The following is a 15,105-nucleotide window of genomic DNA, read 5'->3' as shown; positions in this document are numbered from 1 at the left end:
TTCATCTCTGGCAACAACTAGTGTGTTCTCCATTAATACAATTTTCTCATTTTGAGTATGTTATATGAATGGAATCATACAGTATGTAACCTTTTGTGATTGGCATTTTTTACTCAGCATAATTCTCTGGAGATTTATCCAAGTTGTTGGATGTATCAATTGTTTGTTCCTTTTTATTGCTGAATTATATTCCATGGTATGGCTGTACCACAGTTTGATCAGTCACTCATTTGAAGGACATCTGAGTTGTTTCTAGTTTTTGGCTGTTATAAATAAAGCTGCTATAAACCTTCATGTACAGGCTTTTGTGTGAACAAAAAAGTCTTCATTTCTCTGAGATAAATGCCCAGGAGTGCAATTGCTGGGTCATGTGGTAGTACATAGTAGTTGCATGCTTATTAAAAGACAAACTGTTTTCCAGAATACTGTACGATTTTACATTCCCACCAGCATTGTGAGAGTGATCCAGTTTTTCTGCATCCTTATTGGCATTTGGTGTCGTCTCTATTTTTTATTAATACTTTATCCATTCTGATAGATGTGTAATGATATCTCATTGTGGTTTTAATTTGCAGTTTCCTAGTGGCTAATGATGTTGAAAATAATTTTATGTGCTTATTTGTCATCTTTGTATCATCTTGGGTGAAATGTCTATTCATGTCTTTTGCCTATTTTCTAATGAGATTGTTTGTCTTAAACTGTTGAGTTTGAGAGTTCTTTATATATTCCAGATATTAGTCCTTTGTCAGATACGTAGTTTGCAAATATCTTCTCCCAGTCTTAGCTTGTCTTTTCATCCTCTTAACAGAGTCTTCTGCAGATCAAGCATTTAAAATTTTTATGAAGTTTAATTTTTCACTTTTCCCTTTTTTTTTTTCCTGTACTGAATTGCTTTTGCATTAAAAAAAATCAGTTGGGCATGTTTATGTGGATCTTTTTCTGGGCTGTGTATCTGTTCCATTGATCTATGTGTCTGTCCCTCTGCCAGTACCATATAGTTTTGATTCCTTCAGCTATTTAATAAGTCTTAAATTCAATTTTCTTAATAGTTATAGAGATATTCAAATAATGTTTTATAATGGGTGAATTATGGTGGTTTGTGTTTTATGAAGAAGTGGTCCATTTCACTTAGGTTATCAAATTTGTGTGTCGAATGGTTATAGTATTCCCTTACTATCCTTTTGATGTCCGTAGGCTGTGTAGTGATATTTCCTGTTTCAGTCCTCATATTGATCGTTTGTATCTTCTCTTTTTCTTTATCGGTCTTTCTTGTTAATTTCATTGATCTTTTCACAGAGCCTGCTCTTTGTTTTATTGTTTTTTTTCCTATTTCTTTCCTCATGCTTGCTTTGTCTATTTGGCTCTTTTTCTAGGTTCTTGAGATGGGAGCTTAGATGATTTGATTTGAGAATTTTCTCTTTTGTAATGTATACATTTAGTGTTACAGATTTCCCTCTTAGCACTTCATTAGCTGTGTTCCATAAATTTTGAGGTGTTGTATTTTCATTTTCATGTAATTCAGTGTATTTAAAAAAATGTTCCCTGGGATTTCCTCTTTGGCCTATGGATTATTTAGAATTGTGTTGCTTAGTTTCCAAGTGTTTGGATATTTTCTGGTTTTCTTTCCATTATTGATTTCTAGTTCGATTCCATTGTAGTTTGAGAACATATTCTGTGTGATTTCAGTTATTTTACATTTGTTGAGGTTTGTTCTGTGGCGCAGAATATGGTCTGTCTTGGTATATGTTCCTTAGGCACTTGAACAGAATGTGTATTCTGCTGTTTTTGAGTGGGTGTTCTATAAATTTTGATTAGGTTCTGTTGGTTGATGGCGTTGTTCAGTTTTTATGTATCCTTGCTGATTTTCTGGCTAGTTCTATCAATTGTTGAGAGAGGAATATTGAATTTTTCAACTCTAATTGTGAATTTCTCATTTGAGTTCTATCAGTTTTTGCAGTTCTGTTGTTTGGTTCATACACATTTAGGATTGCTGTATCTTCTTGGTTGATTGATCCATTTATCATTTTTTTAACATCTTTATTGCAGTATAATTGCTTTACAATGGTGTGTTAGTTTCTGTTTTATAACAAAGTGACTCAGCTATATATATACATATATCCCCAGATCTCCTCTCTCTTGCGTTTCCCTCCCTTCCTCCCTATCCCACCCCTCTAGGTGGTCACAAAGCACCAAGCTGATCTCCCTGTACTATGCAGCTGCTTCCTACTAGCTATCTGTTTTACATTTGGTAGTGTATATATGTCCATGACACTCTCTCACTTAGTCCCAGCTTACCCTTCCCCCGCCCGTGTCCTCAAGTCCATTCTCTGTGTCTGCATCTTTATTCCTGTCCTGCCCCTAGGTTCTTCATAACCATTTTTTTTTATTCCATATATATGTGTTAGCATACAGTATTTGTTTTTCTCTTTCTGACTCACTTCACTCTGTATGACAGACTCTAGGTCCATCCACCTCACTAAAAATAACTCACTTTCGTTTCTTTTTATGGCTGAGTAATATTCCATTGTATATATGTGCCACATCTTCTTTATCCGTTCATCTCTTGATGGACATTTAGGTTTCTTTCATGTCCTGGCTATTGTAAGTAGTGCTGCAATGAACATTGTGGTACATATATATCTTTTTGAATTATGGCTTTGAATTATGGCCCAGTAGTGGGATTGCTGGGTCATACGATAGTTCTATTTTTAGTTTTTTAAGGAACCTCCATACTGTTCTCCATAGTGGCTGTATCAATTTTCATTCCCACCAGCAGTGCAAGAGGGTTCCCTTTTCTCCACACCCTTTCCAGCATTTATTATTTCTAGATTTTTTGATGATGGCCATTATGACCGGTGTGAGATGATACCTCATTGTGGTTTTGATTTGCATTTCTCTAATGATTAGTGATGTTGAGCATCTTTTCATGTGTTTGTTGGCAGTCTGTATGTCTTCTTTGGAGAAATGCTTATTTAGGTCTTCTGCCCATTTTTGTATTGGGTTGTTTGTTTTTTTGATATTGAGCTGCATGAGCTGCTTGTAAATTTTGGAGATTAATCCTTTGTCAGTTGCTTCATTTGCAAATATTTTCTCCCATTCTGAGGGCTGTCTTTTCTTCTTGTTTATGGTTTCCTTTGCTGTGCAAAAGCTTTGAAGTTTCATGAGGTCCCATTTGTTTATTTTTGTTTTTATTTCCATTTCTCTGGGAGGTGGGTCAAAAAGGATCTTGCTGTGATTTATGTCATAGAGTGTTCTGCCTGTGTTTTCCTCTAAGAGTTTTATAGTGTCTGGCCTTACATTTAGGTCTTTAATCCATTTTGAGTTTATTTTTGTGTATGGTGTTAGGGAGTGTTCTAATTTCATTCTTTTACGTGTAGCTGTCCAGTTTTCCCAGCACCACTTATTGAAGAGACTGTCTTTTCTGCATTGTATATTCTTGCTTCCTTTATCAAAAATAAGGTGTCCATATGTGCGTAGGTTTATCTCTGTGCTTTCTGTCCTGTTCCATTGATCTATATTTCTGTTTTTGTGCCAGTACCGTACTGTCTTGATTACTGTAGCTTTGTACTATAGTCTGAAGTCCAGGAGCATGATTCCTACAGCTCCGTTTTTCTTTCTCAAGATTGCTTTGGCTATTCGGGGTCTTTTGTGTTTCCATACAAACTGTGAAATTTTTTGTTCTAGTTCTGTGAAAAATGCCATTGGTAGCTTGATAGGGATTGCATTGAATCTGTAGATTGCTTTGGGTAGTATAGTCATTTCGCAATGTTGATTCTTCCAATCCAAGAACATGTTATATCTCTCCATCTGTTTGTATCATCTTTAATTTCTTTCATCAGTGTCTTATAATTTTCTGCGTACAAGTCTTTTGTCTCCTTAGGTAGGTTTATCCCTAGGTATTTTATTCTTTTTGTTGCAGTGGTAAATGGGAGTGTTGCCTTAATTCTTCTTTCAGATTTTTCATCATTAGTGTATAGGAATGCAAGAGATATCTGTGCATTAATTTTGTATCCTGCTGCTTTACCAAATTCATTGATTAGCTCTAGTAGTTTTCTGGTAGCATCTTTAGGATTCTCTATGTCTAGTATCGTGTCATCTGCAAACAGTGACAGCTTTGCTTCTTCTTTTCTGATTTGGATTCCTTTTATTTTTTTTTCTTCTCTGATTGTTGTGGCTAAAACTTTTTGTTTTGTTTTGTTTTGTGGTACACGGACCTCTCACTGTTGTGGCCTCTTCCGTTGCGGAGCACAGGCTCCGGACGCGCAGGCTCAGCGGCAATGGCTCATGGGCCCAGCCACTCCACGGCATATGGGATCTTCCCGGACCGGGGCACGAACCCGTGTCCCCTGCATTGGCAGGTGGACTCTCAACCACTGTGCCACCAGGGAAGCCCTTTTTTTTTTTTTTTTTTTTTACATCTTTATCGGAGTGTAACTAAAACTATGTTGAAGAATAGTGGTGAGAGTGCACAACCTTGCCTTGTTCCTGATCTTAGAGGAAATGGTTTCATGTTTTCACCATTGGGAACAATGTTGGCTATAGGTTTGTCATATATGGACTTTATTATGTTCAGGTAAGTTCCCTCTATGCTTACTTTCTGGAGGGTTTTTATCATAAACGGGTGTTGAATTTTGTTGAAAGCTTTTTCTGCATCTATTGAGATGATCATATGGTTTTTATCCTTCAATTTGTTAATATGGTGTATCACATTGATTGATTTGCATATATTGAAGAATCCTTGCATTCCTGGAATAAACCCCACTTGATCATGGTGTATGATTCTTTTAATGTACTGTTGGATTCTGTTTGCTAGTATTTTGTTGAGGATTTTTGCATCTGTGTTCATCAGTGATATTGGCCTGTACTTTTCTTTCTTTGTGACATCTTTGTCTGGTTTTGGTATCAGGGTGATGGTGGCCTCGTAGAATGAGTTTGAGAGTGTTCCTCCCTCTGCTATATTTTGGAAGAGTTTGAGAAGGATAGGTGTTAGCTCTTCTCTAAATGTTTGATAGAATTCACCTGTGAAGCCTCTGGTCCTGGGCTTTTGTTTGTTTGAAGATTTTTAATCACAGTCTCAATTTCAGTGCTTGTGATTGGTCTGTTTATATTTTCTATTTCTTCCTCATTCAGTCTCGGAAGGTTGTGCTTTTCTAAAAATGTGTCCATTTCTTCCAGGTTGTCCATTTTATTGGCATATAGTTGCTTGTAATAATCTCTCATGATCCTTTGTATTTCTGCAGTGTCAGTTGTTACTTCTACTTTTTCATTTCTAATTCTGTTGATTTGAGTCTTCTCCCGTTTTTGTTTTTGTTTTTGTTTTTGTTTTTGTTTTTTTGCGGTATGCGGGCCTCTCACTGTTGTGGCCTCTCCCGTTGCGGAGCACAGGCTACGGACGCGCAGGCTCAGTGGCCATGGCTCACGGGCCTAGCCGCTCCGCGGCATGTGGGATCTTCCTGGACCAGGGCATGAACCCGCGTCCCCTGCATCGGCAGACAGACTCTCAACCACTGCGCCACCAGGGAAGCCCCCTCCCTTTTTTTCTTGATGAGTCTGACTAATGGTTTATCAATTAATGTTTATCTTCTCAAGGAACCAGCTTTTAGTTTTATTGATCTTTGCTATTGTTTACTTCATTTCTTTTTCATTTATTTCTGATCGAGTTAATCTTTATGATTTCTTTCCTTCTGCTAACTTCGGGGGTTTTTTTGTTCTTCTTTGTCTGATTAGGTGTAAGGTTAGGTTGTTTATTTGAGATGTTTCTTGTTTTTTGAGGTAGGATTGTATTGCTATAAACTTCCCTGTTAGAACTGCTTTTGCTACATCCCGTAGGTTTTGGGTCATCGTGTTTTCATTGTCATTTGTTGCTAGGTATTTTTAATTTCCTCTTTGATTTCTTCAGTGATCTCTTGGTTATTTAGTAGTGTATTGTTTAGCCTCCTTGTATTTGTATTTTTTACAGATTTTTTCCTGTAATTGATATCTAGTCTCATAGCATTGTGGTCAGAAAAGATACATGATACAGTTTCAGTTTTCTTAAATTTACCAAGGCTTGATTTTTGACCCAAGATATGATCTATCCTGGAGAATGTTCCATGAGCACTTGAGAAGAAAGTGTATTCTGTTGTTTTTGGATGAAATGTCCTATAAATATCAGTTACGTCTCTCTTGTTTAATGTATTATTTAAAGCTTGTGTTTCCTTATTTTCGTTTTGGATGATCTGTCTGTTGGTGAAAGTGGGGTGTTAAAGTCCCCTACTATGATTGTGTTACTGTCGATTTCCCCTTTTATGGCTGTTAGCATTTGCCTTATGTATTGAGGTGCCCCTACGTTGGGTGCATAAATATTTACAATTGTTATATCTTCTTCTTGGATTGATCTCTTGACCATTATGTAGTATCCTTCTTTGTCTCTTGTAATAGTCTTTATTTTAAAGTCTATTTTGTCTGATACGAGAATTGCTACTCCAGCTTTCTTTTGATTTCCATTTGCATGGAATACCTTTTTCCATCCCCTCACTTTCAGTCTGTATGTGTCCCTAGGTCTGAAGTGGGTCTCTTGTAGAAAGCATATGTATGGGTTTTGTTTTTGTATCCATTCAACCAGTCTATGTGTTTTGGTGGGAGCATTTAATCCATTTACATTTAAGGTAGTTATCAATATATATGTTCCTATTACCATTTTCTTAATTGTTTTGGGTTTGTTATTATAGGTCTTTTCCTTCTCTTGTGTTTCCTGCCTAGAGAAGTTCCTTTAGCATTTGTGGTAAAGTTGGTTTGGTGGTGCTGAATTCTCTTAGCTTTTGCTTGTCTGTAAAGGTTTTAATTTCTCTGTTGAATCTGAATGAGATCCTTGCTGGATAGAGTAATCTTGGTTGTAGGTTTTTCCCTTTCATCACTGTAAATATGTCCTGCCACTCCCTTCTGGCTTGCAGAGTTTCTGCTGAAAGGTCAGCTCTTAACCTTATGGGGATTCCCTTGTATGTTATTTGTTGTTTATCCCTTGCTGCTTTTAATATTTTTCTTTGTATTTAATTTTTGATAGTTTGATTAATATGTGTCTTGGCATGTTTCTCCTTGGATTTATCCTGTATGGGACTCTCTGTGCTTCCTGGACTTGATGGACTATTTCCTTTCCCATGTTGGGGAAGTTTCCAACTATAATCTCTTCAAATATTTTCTCAGTCCTCTTGTTTTCCTCTTCTTCTTCTGGGACCCCTATAATTCAAATATTGGTACGTTTAATGTTGTCCCAGAGGTCTCTGAAACTGTCCTTAATTCTTTTCATTCTTTTTTCTTTATTCTGCTCTGCAGTCGTTACTTCCACTGTTTTATCTTCCAGGTCACTTATCCGTTCTTCTGCTTCAGTTATTCTGCAAATTTAATCCACTGCTCCTGAGGCTGCTGGGAGAGATTTCCCTTTCTCTTCTTTGTTCACATATCTCCTGGGGTTCAGCTTTGGATTTGGCCCCGCCTCTGCATGTAGGTCACTTGAGGGTGTCTGTTCTTTGCTCAGACAGGACGGGGTTAAAGGAGCAGCTGATTAGGGGGCTCTGGCTCACTCAGGCCAGGGAGAGGGAGGGGTATGGAATGCAGGGCCAGCCTGCTGCAGTAGAGGCCAGCATGACGTTGCAACAGCCTGAGGCACACCATGTGTTCTCCCGGGGAAGTTGTCCCTGGATCCTGGGACCCTGGCAGTGGTGGGCTGCACAGGCTCCCGGGAGGGGTGGTGTGGATAGTGACCTGTGCTTGCACACAGGCTTCTTGGTGGCGGCAGCAGCAGCCTTAGTGTCTCATGCCCATCTCTGGGGTCCACGCTGATAGCCGCATCTCGCATCCGTCTCTGGAGCTCGAGTAGGCAGTGCTCTGACTCCCCTCTCCTCGCACACCCCAAAACAGTGGTCTCTTGACTCTTATGCAGTTCCAGACATTTTCCCGGACTCCTTCCCAGCTAGCTGTGGTGCACTAGCCCCCTTCAAGCTGTGTTCATGCAGCCAACCCCAGTCCTCTCCCTGGGCTCTGACTTCAGAAGCCCAAGCCTCAGCTCCCAGCCCACACCCGTCCCGGTGGGTGAGCAGACAAGCCTCTCAGACTGGTGAGTGCTGGTCAGCACCAATCCTCTGTACGGGAATCTCTCTGCTTTGCCCTCTGCACCCCTGTTGCTGCACTCTTCTCCGTGGCTCTGAAGCTTCCCCCCCGCCACCCCCTATCTCCGGGGGGTGAAGGGGCTTGCTAGTGTGTGGAAACTTTTCCTCCTTCACAGCTCCCTCCCATACGTGCAGGTCCTGTCCCTGTTCTTTTGTCTCTGTTTTTTCTTTTTTCTTTTGCCCTACCCAGGTACGTGGGGAGTTTCTTGCCTTTTGGGAGGTCTGAGGTCTTCTGCCAGCATTCAATAGGTGTTCTGTAGGAGTTGTTCCACATGTAGATGTATTTTTGATGTATTTGTGGGGGGGAAGGTGATCTTCCCATCTTACTCCTCCACCATCTTGAAGGTCTCTCTCCGATCCATTTATCATTATATCCCTCTCTGTCCCTGGTTATTTTTACTTTCTTTGAAATATTTTTATTTATTTATTTATTTTAAGTTTTTATTTTTTGGTGGCGCCGTGCAGCACATGGGATCTTAGTTCCCTGACCAGGGATAGAGCCCGTGCCCCCTGCAGTGGAAGCCTGGAGTCTTAACCACTGGACCACCAGGGAAGTCCCAAAATATTTTTATATTTATCTAATAGTAAGATAGCCACTCCTTCTTGCCTTTGATTAATGTTTGCATGCTATATCTTTTTCCATCCCTTTACTTTTAACTTGCCTATGTCATTTGGATTGATTTTCTGGTAGACAACATGGAGTTCATTTATGTTTTTTAATATACCCTGCCAATCTCTATCTTTTAATTGCTATATTTAAGCCATTTATATTCAGTATAATTATTGATATGTTACAGCTTAAGTCTGCCATCTTATTTTTTGTTTTCAGTTTTTCATTTTTCTGTTTTCTTTTTCTTGTCTTCCTGTGGATTATTTGAACATTCTTTTAGAACTCCATTTTGGCTTATCTATAATGTTTTTGAGTATGTCTCTTTGTATAGCTTGAAATATTGCTCTAGGTATTGCATTTCATCTTCTTATCTCAGTTTTCTGGTGTTATCATTTTACCAGTTCAGGTGAAGCATAGGAACTGTACCACCATTTATGTCCCTTTGTCCTCGTCTATTTATAATATAATTGTCTTAAATATTTCCTCTACATATATTTAGAACCACATCAGGCAGTGTTAACAATTTTTACTTCAACCATCAAACATTTTAGAAAGTTCTTAAAAAGGCAAGCCTATTACATTAACCTGTATTTTTGCTGAGTTCCTTTTCATTATTCCAAGGTTCCTTCTTCTGTTGTTTCCTTTCTATCTAGAGAGCTTCCTTTAGCCATTCTTTTAGAGTACACTTGTTGGTGATAAATTCTCTTAGTCTTCTCTCATGGCTTTATTTTCCCTGCATTCCTAAAGGATACTTTTGTTGAGTATAGGATTCTGGATTGACAGCTCTTTTCTTTCAGCACTTGAAAAATGTTGTTCCACTCTTACCTGAACTTTATGGTTTCTGATGAGAAATCCATTGCCCTGCTAATGCCAAGTGGAGGTCAATATCCAGAGTCCCACTTGGTCTCCACTGACACCACAGGGTGGGAGTCAAAGTTCTGGCTTCCCACTTGCCTTCTCTGAAGCCCTGGAGTGTTAGAACATCTCCTTAGAGCATTATAGGCTCCCACATAGGCTTTGATGGGGTGGGTGTGGGTGGTCATAGTTTTTTTGTGGGTTGTTTTGTTTTGTTTTTGGTGGCTGGAGTAGAATAGTTATTATGTAAAAGTTCTCTGTCTTGGAAAGGTACCCCTCTCATGGTCTTCTGGCTAGAGAGAACAAGATTTTACTGAGTGTTTTTTTGTTTGTTTGTTTTGTTGATGTGCATCCATTGGTGTTTCTAGTTGCCAGCTTCTTCAGCTCCAAGTTTGGGATATATGAGGCAAAAAAAAAAAAAAAAAAAAGGTAGTTTACCACTGTGTCATTCCCTGGGTCTCAAGGTCCTTAGCCTATCTGCCTTCTTCTCTTCATCATCCAGAGTCATCTTTTGCTTGATATATAATGTCCAGGGTTTTTAGTTGTACTTAGTGGGAAGAATAGAGGAAAGTGCATCAACTCCATGATCCCAGAAGCAGAAGTTCCTGCACAGTTGTTTTTAAAATGTTACAAACATCCAGATATTTCACCTCTAAAAACTTGAACATGTGTCTTTTGAGAACAAAGACCTCGTTCTACGTAGCCATGATACCTTTATCACACCCAAGAAATTTAACATTGATACAGTATTATCTAATAGAGGATTCATATTCAGATTATGTTGTCTCCAAAATGTTCTCTATAGCTCTTTTCCTCTGATTCCAGATTATGCAAACCTATTTCTTAAACCTATTTCCCTTTTAAATAGGGAGTATATTGAAGATACATTGAGTGTAGCGCTCAGTGTATTAAAGATATTACACTGTCTTATCCGTAGTTGAAAAATCCCCTTTTCTACTCTCATATTTTACCCTGTGACCTGTTACAGCTTTATAGTAGAAGCATCTATTTCTTTTCCTGTAACCCTAATCGTCTTTCATTTTTATATTTTCAACAGTGTTATTTATTTGTCTACTACACCGGCTGGCGGAATGTCAAATCTTTTTTGACTTTTGGCTTAATCTGTCTATGCAACATGTATCTCTATGAACTGCGCAACCTCTGGCAGCTTTTCTTTCACGTGACTGTGGGAGCATTTGTTACACTCCAGATCTGGCTGAGGCAAGCCCAGGGCAAGGCTCCTGATTATGATGTCTGACACCATCCTTCAGGCTTGTTGCCTTGGCTTCAGGGGAAAAAGGAGGGAGCATATCTTAACTACCACTGTGATGAAGAAACTGTTCACCACAAATGAGAAGCTCTGCTGTCTTTCTCTCCAGCTGTCCTTTTCGTTTTGAGTCAGCATGGCATGCCTATGAGCATGCCATACCTGCTACGCAAACTCCTCTCAGCAGAATGTTGGCCATGAGATTATCAATCAGAAGAAGATGAAGAGATCTCTCTCTGCAGGGCCATGGCACTGGAAGAACAGTCAGATGCCATTGGAAGACTTGGCCAGCAGCCCTGAATCCTGGCTGGAGAGTTCAGTCAAAAACTATGTGTGGTACTTGCTCTGAGAACTAAGCAGGAGCTCTGCAACCTGGGTTTGCCTTTGTGAGGCATTAGTGTAGACCAAATAAAAAGATGCTGCAGTGAATTGGAAAGTTTATGTGTAAAACAAATTACTTGCTAAATATTAGATTTTGCACATTTATGGTACCATGAGTTTGTGAAGTCCAGATTGGTGTAGAATGGGTTCTTTTTCCTTTATATTTTTGCTTGAATCTTAACCCTGGAAATCACCCGTTGTAGGAGAAGGCTCTGGTGAGCTCATCCCTGGAGCATTGCAAGTATTGAAAACACAGTGACACATGTTTCTTTCCTAGGCCATGTTTATACTTTCTTTTGAAATCACTTTTTAAAAATATTTGTTAGGCTATAGCCATTGTTTGCCAAACTTCAATCAGTTGAGTATTACATATGCTATTATTTACTTAATATTTATCTTTTAAATTTTAAAATATTTAAAAAAGAAACTAACCTCTATTCCAAGTAGAAAACCAGCATCAGTTTGCCATAAAAAAATGATAACTACAAAATAAATAAAAATAAAACAAAGATGTTATTAAATTCTAGCTGGATACTAATTCCTGCCAAGGCTCTGAATCCAAAAAGCCTGTTCTTTCTTTGTTGCAGTGAAAGAGATGTTACCCAGCACCAAAATGGAGCTCTGTCTGTGGAATTATCAGAAGTTTAAAAGAAAATTATAAAGGGAATGCCATTCTCACTGTGATTCAGCATTATTTAATTCTGTGTTGTGTATCACCTAAAATCATCTTGCATGCCACCAAGTGGCATGGGTCCTGCACTATGGAGACACTGAGCTGTTCTAAAAGAATCAGAAGGTGACTCTTCTCTCAGCACTTCTTATTATTCCTCTTATCATTTTATGGCTTTGAGGAGTTAAGCACCTACTGTCTTAGAGAACTTACTTGCTTTTTGATAACTTTATAAAGATTGTTTAAGCAGCTTTGAATTAATAATAGAGGAAGCATAGTTTGTTTCCATTAGCAAAATCTACAGCTCTTCTGGTTTCGAAGTCATCTCATGAGTGATTTTCTTGAGAAAAGATTCCAATTAAGGAATTCATAAGGTACTGAAATTTGATATCCAGAAAAACAGTGGACCCATTACATATAGTTCATGTTCTGGGTATACTAATTTTCCAGAAGAAATTGTCCAGAGAGGTAAAGTCACTGAACTGCACTGTTTCCAGAACCAGTATACATAGGTATGTCTACAATGAGAAATCTTGCTTAATTAGAACCTTTTTGCTACACTCTTCTTTCAGGAGAATGAGACAAAAGAAGACAGTAAGCTTAACGATTTCGGGGATTTATTTAATGCAAGAAACTCCAGTTCCCTCCAATTTTCTGCCTCTAACAAAACTGCACAGAAATTATGAATATTCTGAGAGATATCCCAAGGTACCACATGATCCTAAGTCATCAAAATAAAATTGATTTATGTTTGGCGTTTTGTAGTTACTGAGCCAGGAAAGTAAAGTGGTTCAATTTAGTAAGTTTTTTTTCTAAACTAATGGTTAAAGCAAGAGGAGTTTTCTTGTAAATAGTTGATTAACCAGGAGATTGGAGTATTCTGGTTCATTGTGATTTTGCTGTATATTGATATTTTATAGCTCTTTTACCAGTTTGGTTCTCCTAATTATTGAATTATAATATTTGGTATTTGGATACATTGAGCAAGGACACTTGAAAACTCACCAGCTATCTTTAAAGGCTTAATTTGTTTTTTGTTTTTGTTTTGCTTTTTCACCAGCTATTTTGGATAAGGGGATGTTTACATTTTAATGTAAAAAATGAAAACAGGTATAAATAATGTTTTATGTATAGAAATGCTTTCTTTCATTATTTGGTGCCTGCATCTCTCAGTGTTTATACAACTTCCCTGCCTCTATCATGTTGTTGCCAAAGAAACTGAATTTGGAAAGATAAATTTTTGCCATGAATGTAAAGAAGTTTTTAAGCTCTTGAGAGAGAACCACTTAGGCTTCTAATGTGTATGATGGTAATACGTTGTGTTTATATTGCAATTTTACTTCTAAGAGCAAGTCCGCATTTACCTACCTAATCATAATGGGTTTTGTAGTGTCGGGGAATAGTATTTGCTCTCCTATTAGGAAGGAGGACACTAAGGTAATCAGATGGTAATGACTTACTTAGGGTCAAGAGCAAAACACACAGTTTCTAATCTCGTAGCCCAGGGTTTTTCCACTAGAGTGGAAAGTAATGAAGATAACTAAGATTATATTCAGGGAATATGTCCTTGATAAAATTGAGGTACTGGGGACTTCTTAAAATAATGAGATTTAGCCAGCTACTGTCAAATCTAGGTGTATATTTTCTTCCTTAAGGTAATTCTGAAATACTGCTTTTGATTGAGTTATGCTATGAGGGCAAAGATACTCCTTTTATATCCTAAAAGTAATTGCAATAGTTGCTTGCTTTTTTTGGTCTGTATTCGAAGTGTATTTGTACCTGGGCTCTTTCCCCAAAGAATTCGAAGCAGCATACCCAGAAAAGAAATACCAAATAATGTTAACAAAATATGAACTTTAAGGGGGGAAAAGCAAGACCAATGAAACTGGAAGGAAGGGTGAACAAATTGCTGTTAGTATAAAATTTGATTCTTGAACTTCTTGGAAGTCAAGGCTAGAAGAAGGAAAACAAGTTTTGCCTTGATCTATATTCCATAAGTCAAAGCATGTTTCTCAGAGGAGACGTCTTCCTGATGAATTCAGGTAAAAATGTTTGCTCTTGGGGGTCCTGTGAAATGCTAAAATGAACAAAATCCTCAATTGTTTTACACACATTTCTGTATTACGATTGTGCCTTGGATCCTCAACTTTGTACCAGCTTTCAAAGGCTTTCATTTCAAGGTTTTTTTTGTGTGGTTAATAGAGGATTTTGTTCCCATGAGAATTCTGCTCCTAAGCTAAAGACAAGTATCTGTGTTAAAGCTTGAAAATCCATTCAAGACAAATGCCTTGAGACATGGAAAACCTTTACCCAATTTTATAATTTTGTAACTTACGTAAAATGAATCTGCTGTCCCTGGGTTAGCACATTTATTTGGTATTAAATATGGTCTTTTTCATAGTTGAATGCAGTCTGGAGAAACACATAGCTCCATATCTGTTGGGCTATGTCTGGAATCTCATTAGATTCCTGATTTGTCAAGGCTTCACAGCGACCAGCTTTGTCAGGTGAGTCTTTAACCCCCATGTCACAAAAGGGCTTCCTCCTGGGGTTAGCTACCTACCAAAAAGGCAGTCGCTTGGCCTTTATTCCAGAAGGTTTACTGAGTAACCCAAGGACCCACTCCAGGCTGTTGGATTTCCAAGAGACACAGCAAAGAGTGTGTGTGTGTGTGTGTGTGTGTGTGTGTGTGTGTGTCTTCACTTTTTGTTATTTTAACAGACTTTCTGTTCACTTTAAAAGTTAGAGCTATAATAGTGTATGTGGTAAAAGAACAAATAAATTATTTCAAAATCAGCCACCACTCAGGCCAAATTGAACACTTAGCTTTACCACACATTATGGGTCACTCTTCAGGGCTGCATTCTTTGTCTGTGGTCAATTTGTATTTTTCTGCTTTATTATCTCTAAGGAAATGGAGTCTTTCTACCTAAAAATACTGTGGTAAAATCAAACCTGATTTTTGGTTTAAATTGGCTTTAGGAATAGCCAAGCCTAAAGTTAATGGAAGAAACCCCTCCAACTCCAAGGGTTATGAATGAATTGTGTATAGAAGCCATGTCAGCTGAGGATTTTACTCTTCTAGTCTTACTGATTAGGATTAGAGGTGTCTGCTCATCTTCATCAGTGTTCTAAGACTGCTGTTGAATGCTGGCAGCCTTCTGTTTGAGCACTGAGC

At 38.2% G+C, this 15,105-nt stretch overlaps 1 protein-coding gene across 1 annotated transcript in view; it reads left to right on the top strand.

Annotated features, from left to right (window-relative positions):
• The window catches only part of SEC22A (SEC22 homolog A, vesicle trafficking protein), an 80,564-nt gene extending 69,256 nt beyond the window's left edge, over nucleotides 1–11,308 (top strand). Inside the window, exon 7 of the mRNA XM_082655246.1 lies at nucleotides 10,667–11,308. Within this exon, the coding sequence (XP_082511372.1) occupies nucleotides 10,667–10,867 (201 nt within the window). The 3' untranslated portion in view covers nucleotides 10,868–11,308. The remainder of the gene's footprint in view (nucleotides 1–10,666) is intronic.
• Nucleotides 11,309–15,105: the final 3,797 nt, after the last annotated feature.

This window comes from Grampus griseus (assembly GCF_964374135.1).
Source record: "Grampus griseus genome assembly, chromosome: 5".
Taxonomy (NCBI): Eukaryota; Metazoa; Chordata; class Mammalia; order Artiodactyla; family Delphinidae; genus Grampus; species Grampus griseus.
Note: the sequence above shows the minus strand (reverse complement) of the source record. Positions and strands in the feature narration are given on the sequence as shown.